We start from the raw sequence: 16,821 nt of genomic DNA, 5'->3' as shown, positions 1-16,821 counted from the left end.
ATCAAGTCAAGGACACAGGATGGGGCTGGCTGATCTTCCAGAATCCAGATTATACACTTCATATAGATAGCAAACAGTGCCGGCTGCTGACGTTTAACAGTCTTATTTTCTTAGAATGAAGTGAGTTACTCTATATGCTGAGAAAAACGTCAAACTTGTCCAGTTGTCTTGAATTATTTCAATCAATTCAAGACAACCGGTTTGTTTGTTTTTTTTTGGTGAAAAAGAAAACAGCTCACACTGACAGGGTTTGTTTGTAGAATAAAAGTCTGAATTTATTCTGTTGATCTGTACATTGAACAAGAGACTGCAGCACACACGCGCATAAACGCACACACGACCGATGTTAACCGGCGAAACCAGCTGCGCATAGGTAAAGAGTGCAACTGGTTCACATAGAACATTTGATTTCGCTTTCCATTGCCTTTTTATCCTTGTTCTCTGTTTGAGTCCCCGTGGAGTCAGACACAAGCTGCAGTGAGGCCGAGTTTAGCTGAAATTAAGCCGGGTCAGGCCTAAAAACACAGTATGAATAAAAATTGTCCACTGAGAGTCTTTTTAGTCCAGGCTTAGGCTTGATCAGTGTGCAAGTAAAGCAGACCTAACGTATGGGGAACAAGGACTGTTGTGAGCAGGAAGATCCCGCTGACAGCAGCTCTCACTGACTCCATGGTAAAACCAATACTAACCAGTACGTGACCATACCAAAAGAAAATACCCACAACCACCCACAAACGCAGACCTGAAAGAGAGCATGTTCACAGTTATTTCATCCAACATTCTCCATCAACGACTTTACAGAAAATATTTTATATATATATATATATATATATATATATATATATATATATATATATATATATATATATATATATATGAGAGAGAGAGAGAGAGAGAGGTTTCTAGATATTTATTCAGCAGCAAGAATGAAGAGATGACAAAGACATGATAAAGACACAAAATGTGAAATGAAAATCAGATTTAAATGCAATACTATCAATTTCTGAACTCATTGTCTGGTCTTGAGGTCAGTTGAGCTTCACATGACACAGAATCATCAAAAACGTCTCGACTGGAAAGTGTTCGCTAGCAAAAGCTCTCACAGTACACACTCTAAATGGATCAACTGTCCGCATTGATATATCATTTCACAGAAAAAAGCGTCTGATTGGATTTTTGTGGACGGACTAATTTACGTTCTGCTGAGCGCCAGTCGCTCGACACACCCGTATTTCTTAAGATGTTTTTTTGCAAATCAGACACTTTGTTTTCAAACAGTTCTTAATGACAACAACAAAGTTTCTTTGGGAGGGACCCACTTTGGTAAGTTAAGAAAACCCTCTACAGTTCACATACTGCACAATATCACCACCACCACCACCACCATCAAATGTAAGACTACCATGTTAGTTGCACTGTAATTCTACAGTGGGATTGACTTTCACATTAACTGCTGAGGACCGCATTGCTGTGAGAGTCAACTGCCCAGTATGATTTAGGTAGATGGTTTGGATTATCAGGTTTCTTACTCCAGCATTAGGTTTGTATTGTACGATAAAGACAAGGTTATATGGCCACGGATAGATCCTGCGTGCACGGTATTTAATATTCTGTTAAATTGGAACAGAGTATGTGAGGTAATTAGTTAGAGAGGTATGTCTTATTTGAAATATTAAAAACTAAATCTTTACGACGTGTGCTGAACGCAATTCCTAAGAGTTTATCCGATGCTTTGTTTTTATCCCAAAATTCCTGCTGCTATAAAATGAACATTAACCAGTTGTATCCATGCAAAGCGGAACGACCTCAAGAAAAGTAGAAAAATTAGCACCATCTGAGGTAATTAACACAGAATAGACAACCCACGCCTGCTGTAGCACCATCAATGGGATAAAAATTACTGCAAAAAAAAAAAAAAAAAACGCTTTCTACTGCCACAGAGACATCGACACAGTTGGTAAGGGAGTAAAACACAACATCTGAAATTAATCTACACCATATAACGTTAGACTGATTTATATCTCTGAATGAGGTATGAGGATAGCGAGACCGTCCTGGAACACAGACAGACGATGATCGGGAATGAGGTAGGACTGTGACTCTACAAGCTTGTTTTCAGACTAAGAATAACCTGAACTTGTGTTTTATCAAAAATACTTTTTTTTTTTTTTTTTTCACTAGTAGAGCTGAGAATATTGTTTGTTATATAAGAGTGACTGAGTAGGGACCTTTATTGTAAATGTAACCATGAAAAAAGAAAGTTGCTGTTCTTGCGATAGCGGATTACTGGGCAGTTTTCGGAATTGCTGTGACATGTGGGCGGGTCCTCAGCATTTGATTGACAATCTCAGCACGTAGGTTAGTGAAGCAGGCCGGAGCAATTAACTATTTTCTCCCCGAAGAATGTCATTCTAGTTTTTCTTTTTTTTGGCATCATAAAGGAATGAAGAAATAAACGATTAAACACAATATAGCCATATCCATCTAAAGCTTAATGCTCTTGATACGGAACAGAAAACAACATAAATCAGACAATGAAGTTGTCGACAGCACAGCAACACCTTGTCTTTTTTCAGTAAAAATAAAAGATATATTCCGCCTACTTTCCTGTTCGTTTAGCTTAGGTAACTGTGGAAAAACTTAGCAGGGGACTTTTTTGTGCAAGTTCATATTTATAAGACTGATCACAAACTGTCCGTTGCTGAGATTCCACTTTGGCTTATTTTCAACAGAACAACACAAACCTACACACACCAACACACATTCAGATTGGATGAAACTCATTCGCCATGACAAAACGACTCCTGGACAATATGCCAAGAACAACTCAGATGATATGTTGATCCCTCATGCGCTTTGCACCGGACTCACCATTTTCCAGAGGCACAGACCAGCTCAAAGCTAAGCACCGCTATTACACAGCCACTGAAAAGCATAGGCACCAGCCTCACCACAGTCTCCCAGAAGAGAAAAGAGGCTTTTGTAGCCTTTTAGCCTATAAATACTGTACATGATTGTATTTAAAAGTCAGATTTTCCCTGATGGGATTCACTGGTTTGATCTGGCAACTGAAGAAACGTAAATGTTTTTAAATTTTCCTCGGATCTGAACGCCACCGTGCCCGAATTCAGTCTCGGCGCAGCTGCGAGACAAAAACAAAGCAAGAAAGCAATACATAACGCTGGAGTCTTTTTCAAGGCAACGATCCCACTAGCAAATCTCCACACAAAAAGTATGACCACATGGACAGATGATAAAGTTTGGCTTTCATTCAACCTCAACGCACCTAAAGCTGTCATTTTCCAGTATACCCGCACAGTACGTGCGCTCATTAGGGAACATCAAATATTCAAAAAGTGTGGCAATACATATCACACAATACAGGAAATATCTACAGGAAAAAAAAAGAAGAGAAAGACATTCAGTGGAACAAAAGAACCTTATTACAATCTGTCCTCTCACGTAATTACCTTGACATATTGGAGGTACATCGCTGTAAGAAAGAAAAAAGGAATCGCTTTCATAGGCTCGAAAGAATGAGAAACAAATGTCTGTTAAACTCCTATTGAGTGGCAGAAAACTGATTTATGTTTTCTTGTGAATCTCTTTTCACAAGCTTTGTTGTAAATGTTTATGTTGACATTTTTAAATTGGCTTGAGTAAATCACAACAGCCAACATTGATGATTTTTTATACTTTTTTTTTTATCTCCTTAGGATTAAAGTGCTACGTTGTCGAAGATGGACAATGACTTCCTCAGAACGGAAAGGAGGGCAACGACTGCCTCTCGACGGAAATGACTCCAAATGAAATGATAGTCGGTAACAAATGACTCACAGTGAGGTGAAATTCATAAATTGAAGTTCTTGAAGCATTGAGATACCTGCGGTAAAAAAATCCATGTTAGTATCAATTTAAGATATGGGTTTCTGGTCATTAGAGATGATGTATTCGCGAAGAGCCCTGCATTCTTTTAGAAATGTGATTACCCAGGATCTACATTAATAGCGAAACGTCACATATACACTGTAAAAGTAGAAATGATTATAAACTACATACAGTATGAACCAGCAAAGATAAAGACAGAATTGCAACATTGTCTGACTCGATTCTGAACCAGAAGCTTAGTGAGATAAGGTGCAGCCTGGATGCAAACAATGAAATGTTCAAAAACATGAGAATATATTCCAAATGTACACTGAAATTTTCTCCCCACTAATAAATGTACTCGATTTAAAAAAAAAAAAAAAAATAGGGGAGGCTTTTGCGTGGCAGATCTGTGGTTAATTCACAGTAAGCGATATGGCATCACAGTCAAGAACCCAAATCTGCAAAAGGCTCGTTTTTCTTTCTTTTGTAACGCCGACAAGCCACATAAACTGTTTGTGATGAAAATAAAGACGACAAGGGGAGACAAAGGACTAAAGTGTGGATGGCATGGCTCGTTGTAAGTTGTCACGATATCTTATTTCTCCCCCGATGAGTGCGCCCTCTACAGGTGGGCTGGAGCAGAGACTCTGCTGTTGGTGTGACCAGAGGAATGAGGCTAACGTGTAACCCCCCACCCCGCCCGAGCACCGCTGACAGTTTTACCCCACGTCCGCACACGGCACCTGGCATCTCTCCACACTCACACACCAAAGTGCAGTTAAAGCAATATCAGCTCATATTACAATCACAGCTTGCTATAAAACGGAGAACACAGTTCCCAATGATTGCCAGCTGGAAGAAGGCCCTGCAGCCCAGCTCTGATTTCCACTTACCCTCCGTCCCAAGTGCAATTTACGACTGGTAAAAGGTCTTAGGTGGTCTCCATCTCTGTAGACCCGATAATACAATAACTCTTGTCCCATGGCTAGTCCATCAAGTTCACTGAAATCAACTTGGATGTGCTTTTGTTGTTTACAAGAATCTTATTTTATACTTTACGCCATTTTTACTGTACTGTTGTGAACTTTGTACAAAGAATAAGAATTCAACTATACTTAAACATACGACATTAAAATACTCTCTTCGGTGTTGAATCAGAACAACTATTTTTGTTGTTCCCCACATTTTACCCAACGATGCATTTTGTTCAAATATACACTGCTGATGAAAAGTTTAAGGCCGGATTTCTTCAAGAAATGAATTCTTATATTTAGCAAGGATGCATTAAATGAATCAAAAGTGACAGTAAAGACATTTACAATGTTACAAAAGATTTATATTTCAAATAAATGCTGTTCTTTTGAACATTCTATTCCATCACAAGTTTAAATATATTAAAATAGAAAAGTTATTTAAAATTGTAATAAAATTTCACATGCATTTTTGATCAAATAACTGCAACCTTGGTGAGCATAAGAGACTTCTTTCAAAAACATAAAAACGTACCGACCCGAAACCTTTGAACCGTAGTATAAATCCCTTAAAAACATATCGTAATTATGACTTCCGAGCGTGCAGGAATTTCCCAACAGGACATGAAGGCAGCATATCGCCTAAAGCAAAAACAATAAGCATACTGATGACCTTAAAAAAGTCTAAATTAAACTTTTAACAAATATTTATTCTCCTGGATGGGACTGAAATCCAAAGAAACACTGCTAATCCGCCTTCCAGGACAACCGTCTACCAGGATCACTGACTACATGCGACCTCTCCACCCCTAACAACCATCAAAAACAAGAACAGACCATCAGTAGTCATCTCAGGAAAGCAATTAACGGGAGCAATTAGGCCTAGATTGATTAATTAAATCAATCGTTCATTAAGACGACGCAGGGTGTGACCCTGTTTAAAAGTGCAACTCTTTATGTTAAGTACCTTTAGCAGATGGTCCCGGTGAAGTGACCTACCTCCCCTTAAGACTCCAACTCTAAGCCAGCATTTATATGACACCTCGCAAACAAGAAGACTTCTTCTGAAGGGAAACCTCTTTAGTACATTAGGACATGTTCTGACACAGAACACAAGCTGATGTGCCAAACACATTTTACTCGCACACGATTTAAAGGATCGCTCCTGTCTATCACGCGTAACATCAGACTCACCCCGAGATCCCCATCAAAGCTTACAAAAACCCGCCCCATTCACTCACAGAATGCACACCGGAATGCTAAGGCAGTGTGGAGAGAGGTAAAACTGTCAGACAGGTTGTAAAACAGGGTCTGCGAGAGTAAAAGACAGAGAGGTCTTGGGAGGGCATCAGTGGAAATCTCAATTGGCAGCGCCGGTGATTACGTGCACCTTCTCCACCAGAAGTCCTTGAGGAGTAGAATGAGCTATGGTGACAACTTCAGCGCCCCCTACAGGCCGTCATAAGGGAAGTTCTCCATCTTCACTGTCTGTTGGATGAGAAGCTTGGACTCTCGCCGTTCCTCGTTCTTGATGGATTTGTTGATATCCATGATCTTTTCGCAGATGTATTTGTTCACTTTGGATAATCGCTGGGTGATCTCTGCGCTGTCGGCTGTTTCTTGAGACACGCGGTCGTACAGACACTCTGGAACAAAAAATTAGACCAGAAATCAGATTATTATTTATTTATTTTTAAATTATTTGCTTGTAATTTGTTCCTTTATTCCTTATTCATGATGGTTTACTTGAATATTCACTTGAAAAAAACTGAAAAATATATAATATTATTTTTTTATAAATGTAACAATTTTAATAATTTAATGTTGTTACATATATTTATTAAAATATTAAAATTTAAATATTATTCAAATGAAGTTTTATTCCATATTAGTTGAGAGCTAACATTTGGTCAACAATAACAAATCTCAGAATGATAAAATTTCCATCAGCAAAACCAGAAATCTAATTCCAACCTAATCTTTCATTTTATTTTAATAATAAAAAAAGTCATTCTAATGAAAGGTAGTGTGTTTACCTCGGACGATTTTGAGCTTGCTCGGTGAGAGCGGTGGTTTGGGCAAGGCATCTTTCTTCTTCTTCGTAGCGACGCCGGTCACGCTGCGGTTCTTCAGGGTTTCCGTGCCCCAGATCATCACCGCCAGGTTTTTGGTGAATTTCGAGTCTCCCTGTGTCCGCTGTAGCTGGTGCCACTTCTCCTCCTCCACCCAAATCCCTCCACCCAAGTGCACCTGCAAGAGAGACGCTCTTCTTCAAATATGCAGCATACACACACTGTCACAGACAAGATTTTGCTTTCACGTTCTGCCACTTAAGTGCCATGTGGTCTATTCCCTGAAGTGTGTCTGAGACATGGTAGCTTTTCTTTCACAATGAATTAAACAACTCTGTTTATGGAGGATGACATGCAACATTCTGTGTAATTCAAGCTTGTTACAAATAGTTTGTGTACCATATTGAACAGTTCTGCTCACAGGTTTACACAAACCTTGCTGATCATGTAGGATGTTTAGCATTTAAAAAATAATCTACAAAACTAAATCATAAAAATTGTGTTTAATTTCTATAATATTGTGATTTGTGAAAATTTCTGTAAAATCCATCAGTATTTTTAAATACAAGGAAATATCTGTTATATCACAAGGGGTTACTAAAACACAAACAACAAATATGATTTTTTTTTATGATCCCTATTATTAAAATAAATAAATAAAACAACAACTTTTGACCAATGAATTTCCATGACCTTTCCAAATGTTTGCAAGCTTTGTTTTACTCTATTCACAAGAAATAATTAGCTGATGAAATATTTTAAAGCAAAGCATAACTAGAAAAATATACATTCAATATAGAATTTTAATGACTTTTTGACCAGATTTCCATGATGGTAGGAACTCTGACCAGTGAAGATCCTGGTGTTTTGAGTTATTTAATCTTGCAACAAGGGACTCTACATACTTTCTCCACCCTCGGAGATCTAGGAACCGATCACCACATACGAGAGATGAGTCACACATAAATTCAGCGGCGAGGTGTCCAGGTTCATTAAATGCAGTAATGCGTTTTGACAGATGCCAGACCAGAGTGTTGACTTTTAAGCCACACTGTGGAGGACACGGCCCAACAAGCCATCAGGTGGATTGATGGGCAGCTGGTGAGTAACAGCTGAGGTAATGCGCCTTCTGCTATGTCACCCTGAGCAGTCTTCGGGCTCCAATCCAGCGGCTTTTCCCCAATGCAACTAATGTGCTTTAGGCCCTGGTCGAGCAGACAAGCTTTTCACTGCTCTTAACTTAGAAGAGATTTGCTTTTCTACAGCTACCTGTCACTCAGGGCAATTCCTATGGTACAAATAATTAATGCCGGATATGTGTGCGTATGTGTAAGGGCCTAATTTGCTTTTGTTCTTCACGCTTGAACTGAGAACCCTTTCAGCATGTAACACAAATTCCCCCCTGTCATGCAAGGCAGGCGGAGGAACGCAAAATGCGGACCCGATGTCTGCTAACAGGGCTCAAAATCACAGCAAGCGTTCTGGTTAAAAGGCCCTTTGAGACTGACGGGGGAATGGTTGTAGAAGGGATTTCGCTAGTCAATTAGACAAACCAAACCACTGCAAAACATTAAAAGAAACACTGAATCACACTAACACGAGGAACATCAATGAAATCACTGAACTACTGTGTGGCTGAATTCCTGAACTAAATTCCTATTTAAACAACAGCTTTAAAGAGTGGCTGGATAAGTGTCTGTATGAACTAATGGCTGAAGTCAAGCCCCTTTTCTTTCATGATAGCCTGTAATAACGCCTGTATTCATAAAGTAAATATCAACGTCGGCAACTTCCGTAACACTGGAAAATCGAATCACAATTAACACGCCGTTATTTAATATATTAAATTCTAATGTACATAATACATTCTAATATGCTGAAATTATTTTAAATAAAAATCTTTTGTAAAATTATAAATGTCTTTACTGTCATTTTTGATCATTTAATGCATCCTAGCTGAATAAAATCATTAAAGGTGTTACTGACCCAAAACTTCTGAATAAACTTCTATATAATATGTGGTGACTACTGGGCAGCTTTTCTGATAAAAAGAGACTGATAAACGTGGACGTGGATTTTTGGGATGAAAATCAGTTGCAATAGAAAAGACACACAGGAGTACATACTTTTCCATCATTGAAGGTGTAGACGGTTCTCGGGGATGGGGAGTGGGAGTGGGTGGAGCTAGTGTTGGCTTCCTCTTGACACGTCTCCTGTGGTTCACTGATCGGCTCTACCACCTCTGCTTTGATTGTCTGTGTGCCATTGTCATGCATCGGTTCTGTATGAAGCAAAGCAAACCATTAATCAGCATTCTTCAGTAAAGCACAATTTAACAAGAGAAAGATGAGTGTAATCCTGAGAAAGTGTTGAAGGCAGACGTTCCCTGCTCTCTAATGAGAGTGTGTGTGGCTGCAGTAAGTCCTGGCACCTCTCTTTGGAGCACTGCCTAAAACATGGCTCTCCCGTGCCTCAAGACAACCGGGTCATTTTAGCTCAGTAAGCTGGCTTGGTGGCTGGCCGCACTAAGCTCTAATGTATCTGTTGAGTTTTAATAGCAGTCAGTGCTCTGCATGTCTGACCCTAAAGAGCCCTGGCCGGTCTAATCTTCAGCCTGCTCCACCAGCTTGCCCCAGACCACAGTCTGTTCCCCCACCAATCACACACACACACAGACGTAACCCAGCTGGCCGGGACACTGGCCTGAGCGCTCTGGACACTATGTCCTCTTTAAGCAGCCTGTACTGTAGTCTTCATCTGAGTGGTAATCAGTCCCTGCAGCTCTGATATATGTGGAACATCACATAAAAATGTTAAAGTATTAAGGCTGTCAATTTAACATGCTAATTTAGAACAGTTAATTATAAAGAGATGCTGAAAAAACAACAACTGTAAACTTAATGCAGGTCTTACTATCTTTTAATCTGGTTGTTCTGTAAAGCTCTTTGGTCAGCCTAGTGGCTGTTGTAAATGTGCTATACAGATAAAGTGAACTTGAACTTAATGGCCAAAAACAGTCTAGCACATTTCCAAATACAAATAATAAAAAAAATAGTGTTAACTGTGTTGACCATATAATACAATATACTGACTTATAAAGTCACTTTTTTGTAATGTCTATTCAATGTTTACATCCACTAGTATTTGAAATATCTTCATTTGGGTTTTTTTTCTCAGCAAATATTGATGTGTGAGATTAATTTGATTCATTAATAACAATTACATGACATAATTAATTACCTGATAAGCTGAATATTAATTAAGTACTTGATATGCTAAATAATTATCACATTAATCAAAGGATGAACATTTTAATTGACTGACAGCCCTAAAAATTATACAAGAACATATTTAAAGGGATAGTTTACCCAAAAATGAAGAATTTGTCATCCTTTACTTACCCTCATTTTGTTCAGTTGATGGCACCCACTGAGTTCCATAGTATTTGTTCCTACTATGGAAGTCAATAGGTTCTGTGATCTGTCAAATGTTACCACCATTTTTTTTTTTAAATCTTCTTTTGTGTTCAACAGAAGAAAGGAACTCATACAGGATTGGAAAAACTTGAGGGTAAGTAATGACAAAATGTTCATTTTTGGGTAAACTATCCCTTTAAAATGCTGTCCGAAGATATTCATTCTTAATTTAATTGGAAACTAAATACTTCACTCACTACAGCCTACTAAATGCTGACTAGCCATTGCTGCTTTTGTAGTAATGAAAATAAGCTCTACAAAGGTCTTAAAAAAAACATACATTTAAAAGGTAACATTACGTTGTATGGCAAGCACTATAAAACAGATATTTAAGACTTTAAATTGATTGGATGAGCCATGTGTGTAGCCGCTAATAAGAAAATCAATGTTAAGGCCTTTTCAAACACAGTCTGAGTTTTCAATACAGATGCACGACAAGGCTTTAATCAAAAGAATGAATTTCTATGATTCAGAGAACAGTAAAAACTTGATCTGATGAACAGTTTTGGTGCATATTGTTTAGTTGCATCAGCGGTGTGATCAGGCCTTTAGTTGGTCAAGTTGGCCTATATGTACGATTCATGCAAATCTTACCGCTGCCAAGCCTCATGAGCAGGACGTCCTGCAGGCGTCGGTTGAAATCCCGGAGCTCCTTGACTTCGGTCAGCAGACTGCCGTACTCCTTCAGCTTTTTGGCCTGCTGCAGCAGCTGCCTGCGTGTGCGCTCCAGTTCCTGCTGCAGGCGTCTCATTTCTTCCTCCTGCTGCCTGTAGCTGTGCACCAGCTCCTCGTACAGGACACGGGGCACCACGGCCTCGTCCTGCTCTTCCTCTTCCTCTGTGGTGAGTCTATCCAGCTCCTCTCCCTCCGTGCACGAGTTGACTGCGTTCCTCTCCAGCCGCGCCACCACCGCAGCCAGGCTCTTTGAGGAGTTGGAACTGGCCCGCTGCTGTTCCTGTGACTGGACCTGCATCACAAGATTGAGCATCTTGACCAGTGCAAATAGAGTACATGTAAATCATTTTCTTGCTTTTGGATATCTACTTTCCTCCAGAGTTAAGTTCCAACCCCATCAAACATCTAATAATGATCTTCCGGTTCACAAAATACAGTAAGTTGTGCTAAGGGGTCATACTTTGAAAGAGGTCATGTCATTATTGTATTATTTTCTATATATTATTACTATATCAGACATCCCACCTCTCCCAGAAGGTCCGGGAGTAAGGACTGTTCCCACCTGGTATTAAGATGCATTTTCGGTTAACCGATCACAAGTGGTCAGCCAAGATGCATTAGACCTGGGGCCTGTACCATGATGGTAGCTGAACAAACTCAGGGTTACAGGATTAGTTTTGAGTTGACAAAACCAAACCAATCCAACCAGGCTTTGTTGGTACCATGATGATGCTGATCATCAATTTTCTGTCAACTCAGGCTTTGATCCTGAGTTTAGGAGTAACAGCAGTAGCGAACAGCCAATCACACACTGAGAAAGAGAGAAACTGCTATTCATTTCTCGCCAGAGAAGCAGCGCGATTCACTTCTCTCTTCTGCAGAATATTACGAGATGAAAAAAAAAAAATTAAGTATTTAAACAAATTTACACAGCAAGAAGAAAATAGCTGTCTATGAAAGAGGACAAGTCTTGCTATATCAGTGCAAGTAAAGTTAGTTTATACAACTGATAAAGGTATTGAGAGAATTTAACTTTTAACCTCACATGTAGTCATTTTATAGCTTTATCTATTGATTCTAAAGCGTATTTATATTACCTTTATATATATATATATATATATATATATATATATATATATATATATATATATATATATATTATCTCCCAGTGCCATCTCCCAGAAATTAGTTTTTGAAAGGTGGGATGTCTGCTATAGATTATTTTCATTTTGGATGTTTTGAAGTTTGCATTTTTTTTTTATGAAGTGCTGAGGTCAAACTTTGATGTTTAGATTAAATCTGTTGCCAATATCCAAATGTGTAGGACAGAGTTCACCAAACTGAACCTTTAGTACACAAAACCCTACTCATATTCTTGCATTCACATGGGTATGAATGGAAGAACACCATGTCCAGCGTGACTTCCCTTTTAAAGCATGGCTGGAAGAGCAGCTGCATCAATATACACAATAATGACAACTTTTTAATTCTAAAACTATCAAAACTATCACTAATGGGCCAAAACGTCGCTAATTAGAAAAAAAAAAAAATCTCATGATTTAATATTTAATGCCACTGTAACAGGGCTAAACTGGCTCAATGGCTAAACTGTGAAATTAAAACTACACACCAACTCAGATTATATTAAACACCAAGTTCGAACTAAGTAATTAAGGTATGAACTGCAAGAGCACACAAAACTGGGGCGTAAATTTAATGGGTTGCAAAATTAAAAAGTCAGGACACTAAAAATACACAACAAGCCCACCGAAGAAAGAAATTGCCTTTCTGGTCTCTTGCTAAAACTGCTAGATTAAACAAAACTGGCTTGAAACATTTGAAATATCAGGACAAATTCCATAAGTGTCAAAACATGTTCTAAAATGTTTTTCTTGTTTTGTTTGCAGAGTAGGCTATAAATCACACTCTTAAAATCAGCAGAAAATCCCTGTTGAGTCATTCCCAATCTGTCCACATGTTCCCCATCTACAAATCCAGACCAGTAACAGAGAGTTTGCAAATGTCTCCAAATCTTAAAAATGGGTAGACCAACCTTTTTATGCCTTAGGGGCATTCTCTCCTCGCCAAAGTGATTCTCCACTGTGTTCCTGTTCGACATCTTGGGTATTTTCATCTTCTTTTGCATAATACTGTGCTCAAATTCCTCAATGCTTTCTGAAAAAGAGGAGGGGAAATGCATCAGAGGCACAAATAATATTTCATCTCTGTAATCTAAAATGATGATATGGTTAAAACAAGGACACATCAGCAAGAGAAACATTTTATGAGTTTGGTGGAGAAGTTTCCCAGTAACCTTGTAATGACACAGTTGACTAGCTATTGTTGCAATAAACTATTAATGGAGCGTTTAACATTGCAAAGCGACGTTGACTGCAGCATCAATATGATTTTGACAGGCGGGGTCGTCACAGTTGTCAGCGTGTGATGCAGTGTCAAGAAACCAAGGCCGCTTGGAGAAGACGGACCATATAAATGTGCATACCTAGTCCCTTATCATGCCAAGTGGAAAATCATCAACATAAGATCTCGATTGTTAATAACTACATATTAAAAGTTTTACGCTGGCCAGGTATGGCACATGAGCCTCAAGGTCGGCCACAACAGATTGCAGACTGATTTAAAAGCTGTGCTGGACGGCAGACTTCTGGCCCTAACGAGATCAGGGTTGTAAGAGCAGGTTAAGCCACACATGTAGATTAGTAATGTATCTAACTAGTCCATGCCAGGCTGATTGAAGAGTGGCAGGAGAGAAAGTGGCTGGAGGATTTCACTGTCTGCTTGAGCTCAAGTAGGAAGTGTCACATGATAACAGATCTGCCACCAGCACTGATTTAAACCCCACATAATATGATGACAAGTTATAATTTAACAGTATACCTTGCTGGCATACGGTTTCAAGCAAACTGAAGGGCGTGAAAGTAAAAAACGACATAAATTAATAACACTTCCCTGGCTAGCTAATGTGATGACAGTAACCTAGCAGCTTGGGCTAAACCCGACAAAACGTTGAAATACAGAACTTTCTGGTTATCGTGTCTGCTTTTCCTAACCTTCATCAGTTCAGATAGATTGTTAGTGTTGTGATGATGATGATTTTATTCGCTGTTAAGCTCTCATGCCTCGGAGATAAATGAAGGAAGTGTTAGCAGCAAGCTAACAATCGCTTAGCATCCTGAGCCTCTTTCTCTGCCTTTAAAACCCTCTTATCTTTCGTTTCTACTTTCATGAACTTATTCAGACATTTTCGACGCGCCTTTCCCTTAGTTAATATTTAGATGGTCGTGCTTGTCAAACACAGACACGATTACATCTCTCTATTACACAAACCCCGCAATCACGATGAGCTAAAAACACCAGAATCATCAAGAAGATATCAAACCTATGACATCTTCTCCGTCTATATCCATTATTCACATCAAAACACTCAGGTTATAGCATTGGTGTTCTCTCAACAACACAATACATGCGTGTTAAAGGATGTTCATGCAACTCATGTGAAATAAAAATTATGATTTGTATGATAACTTTTCATCATACGCCATAAATATAATATAAAGCTAAACAGATAAGAGGTTCATGCACATGCAAATATGATTCATATCAAAGTTGCAAGACATTTCAAGCATTTTCGTCATTCGTGTCACTGTTATGTATGAAGATTATTATTATTATAGTTAAAAGGAAGAGAAGAACAGAACTCACCTGCCAGGGCGAGGATGTGTGCTTTGGCAGGATGGCCTGCGCCTCTCAGCACCACATACACCTTCTGATCATCAAAATCTCTTTTGTGCACAGGCTGGAAATCTTTCACGTCTGACACAGGTAACGCGTAGCACATGTCGTCCTCCAAGAAACGCACGAAAGCGTACATTATTTTTGCTCTTTGGTCCCTGTTCTTTGGGATAGGGCTTGACAGTTTCCCTCAAAAAATATTTAAAAAAACATATATAAACACAAAGAGGGGGGAGACAGTGGGGAGGCCTCTGCGATCGACTGCTTTAGTCTGGCTGGTGCGCATCAGTTGAGGAAATGCAGAGCCTGGGCGCTACAGACTGTACTAATCAAAACAGATGTGATGAGAGGTTTATTTTTGGGGTTCAAAGTGTCGTTTGCTCTTAATTATTTACAAAAAGAAAATACATGAAAAATACATACAATTTTACCAATAATAGATCTTTATAAAATAAGTTGTTTTTTATTACTATTATTAATAATCATTAGTATTATAAAACAAGATAGTAAATGATCAATAAATATTTTAGTTTTATAAAATATGATGTATTTTAACTCCAGATGGAGTTTTGTAGTTATTACAATACAAATGTATAAGAGTGCACAGCTGTTGTTGTATAAGCATGTTAAAGGCACACTATGCAAGATTTGTACCTTAATATAACAGCTTCGAAATCATTTCGATGGTAAACGAACTCGTAGTAGGGCAATGCAGGTTTAAGAGGTGGCGCCCCGACAAATCTCGCGAGAATCACAACCTGCTTTACGGCACGACGTCACATACATCAACAACATATGAAGCAGCCTCTATGGAAGACACTAGCACGCATTTCAGACGTGAATCATGGCAGAGTCGACGAAGAAAACGAAGAAAGCGCGGTCGGAAGAGTCAAGGAAAAGAAAACGACGGCTCTGCGTGAGTGGTATTTATGACAGTAACATTACATACAAGTACTCCACAGCGACTCTGGGGGTCGCTGTTTGAGAAACCTGGAAACTGGATAGTGTGCCTTTAAATAACGAATTTATGACTGTTAGCGAACAGGTTTCCAGTATAAAGTTGTTGTTTTTTCATTTAGAGTCATTTTACAGACAAATTCATAAATTGGTCATTTATCAAAGGCTCTGTTTACACCTGGTAATAAGATGCGTTTTGGTCGATCGGATCACAAGTAGATGACAAGTCACCTGGTGTTTTAATCCATCTCTTTTGTCCACTTTTGACCACTTCTGTCCTGATTTCTTCAAGAGGAGGGTCTATGGGCGGGTAAATGTATGGGCTTTTTCAGATCTTTGGATCTATTGGACGAAATAAGCTCACACAATTTACATATGAACAGGAAAAAAACAACAACAGAAAAACACGAGTAGCAGTTTCGTTTCTGCTCTGGCAGCCACAAGACTACGCTAAATGCTGTGAGTGTGTGTTAGAAATCAGGAACGCTGAGAGAACATTGTGCTTGGTACGTTTTTCGTTATCAAACCAAACTTTGGTCTCCAGCTGACATGTTTACGCATTAAATCAATAGGCTGAGAGTAGGTGGTCTTTTGTGGCTGTTTGAATGCATTCGACCACATGAGCGTTTACACTAAGAAAGCAATCTGGTTAAATGCGTTTTCGACTACCTCTGGAAGTGGTCGAAAGCCTGTATTTACACCTGTATTTAGCGTCGTCCACTTGTGATCCGATCGACCAAAACGCATCTTTATACCAGGTGTAAACAGGGCCAAAGTTTAGTGCTTCCAGTTACCCAGCATGCTTTGCGGCTGGGTCAGTTCTGACAAGGTTTGGATAAAACTGCATAAAGAGACTTCTAGAATTATGCTAAATGGGTTTGCAAATATATTCTTTGCCAAGAAAGGTCCAGAATTGTGTGAAATAATACGTGTTACCGGCCATGTGTAGAATTAATTAGAAACATGTCTAGGAGGGGCACACAATCCTGTTCATGGAGATCTACAGTACTTCCTGCAAAGTTCAGGGCTGCGTTCAGGGCTGCGTTC

The 16,821-nt window shown here is 39.0% G+C and overlaps 2 protein-coding genes across 2 annotated transcripts in view; both read right to left on the bottom strand.

Annotated features, from left to right (window-relative positions):
• Positions 1–16,821, bottom strand: part of agbl4 (AGBL carboxypeptidase 4) — a 335,062-nt gene that overhangs the window by 76,095 nt on the left and 242,146 nt on the right. The window lies entirely within an intron of this gene.
• bend5 (BEN domain containing 5) lies at positions 2,176–15,090 on the bottom strand. The gene is made up of 6 exons (XM_084086758.1): positions 14,788–15,090; positions 13,118–13,239; positions 10,984–11,356; positions 9,040–9,194; positions 6,878–7,091; positions 2,176–6,487 (listed from the first exon to the last, which is right to left on the bottom strand). Exons 1-6 carry the CDS (start codon positions 14,954–14,956, stop codon positions 6,291–6,293), a joined length of 1,230 nt encoding a protein of 409 aa, XP_083942884.1. The 5' UTR covers positions 14,957–15,090; the 3' UTR covers positions 2,176–6,290.

The sequence above is a fragment of the Abramis brama genome (assembly GCF_963993115.1).
Source record: "Abramis brama genome assembly, chromosome: 16".
NCBI lineage: Eukaryota > Metazoa > Chordata > Actinopteri > Cypriniformes > Leuciscidae > Abramis > Abramis brama.
This window is presented reverse-complemented; position numbering and strand designations above follow the sequence as displayed.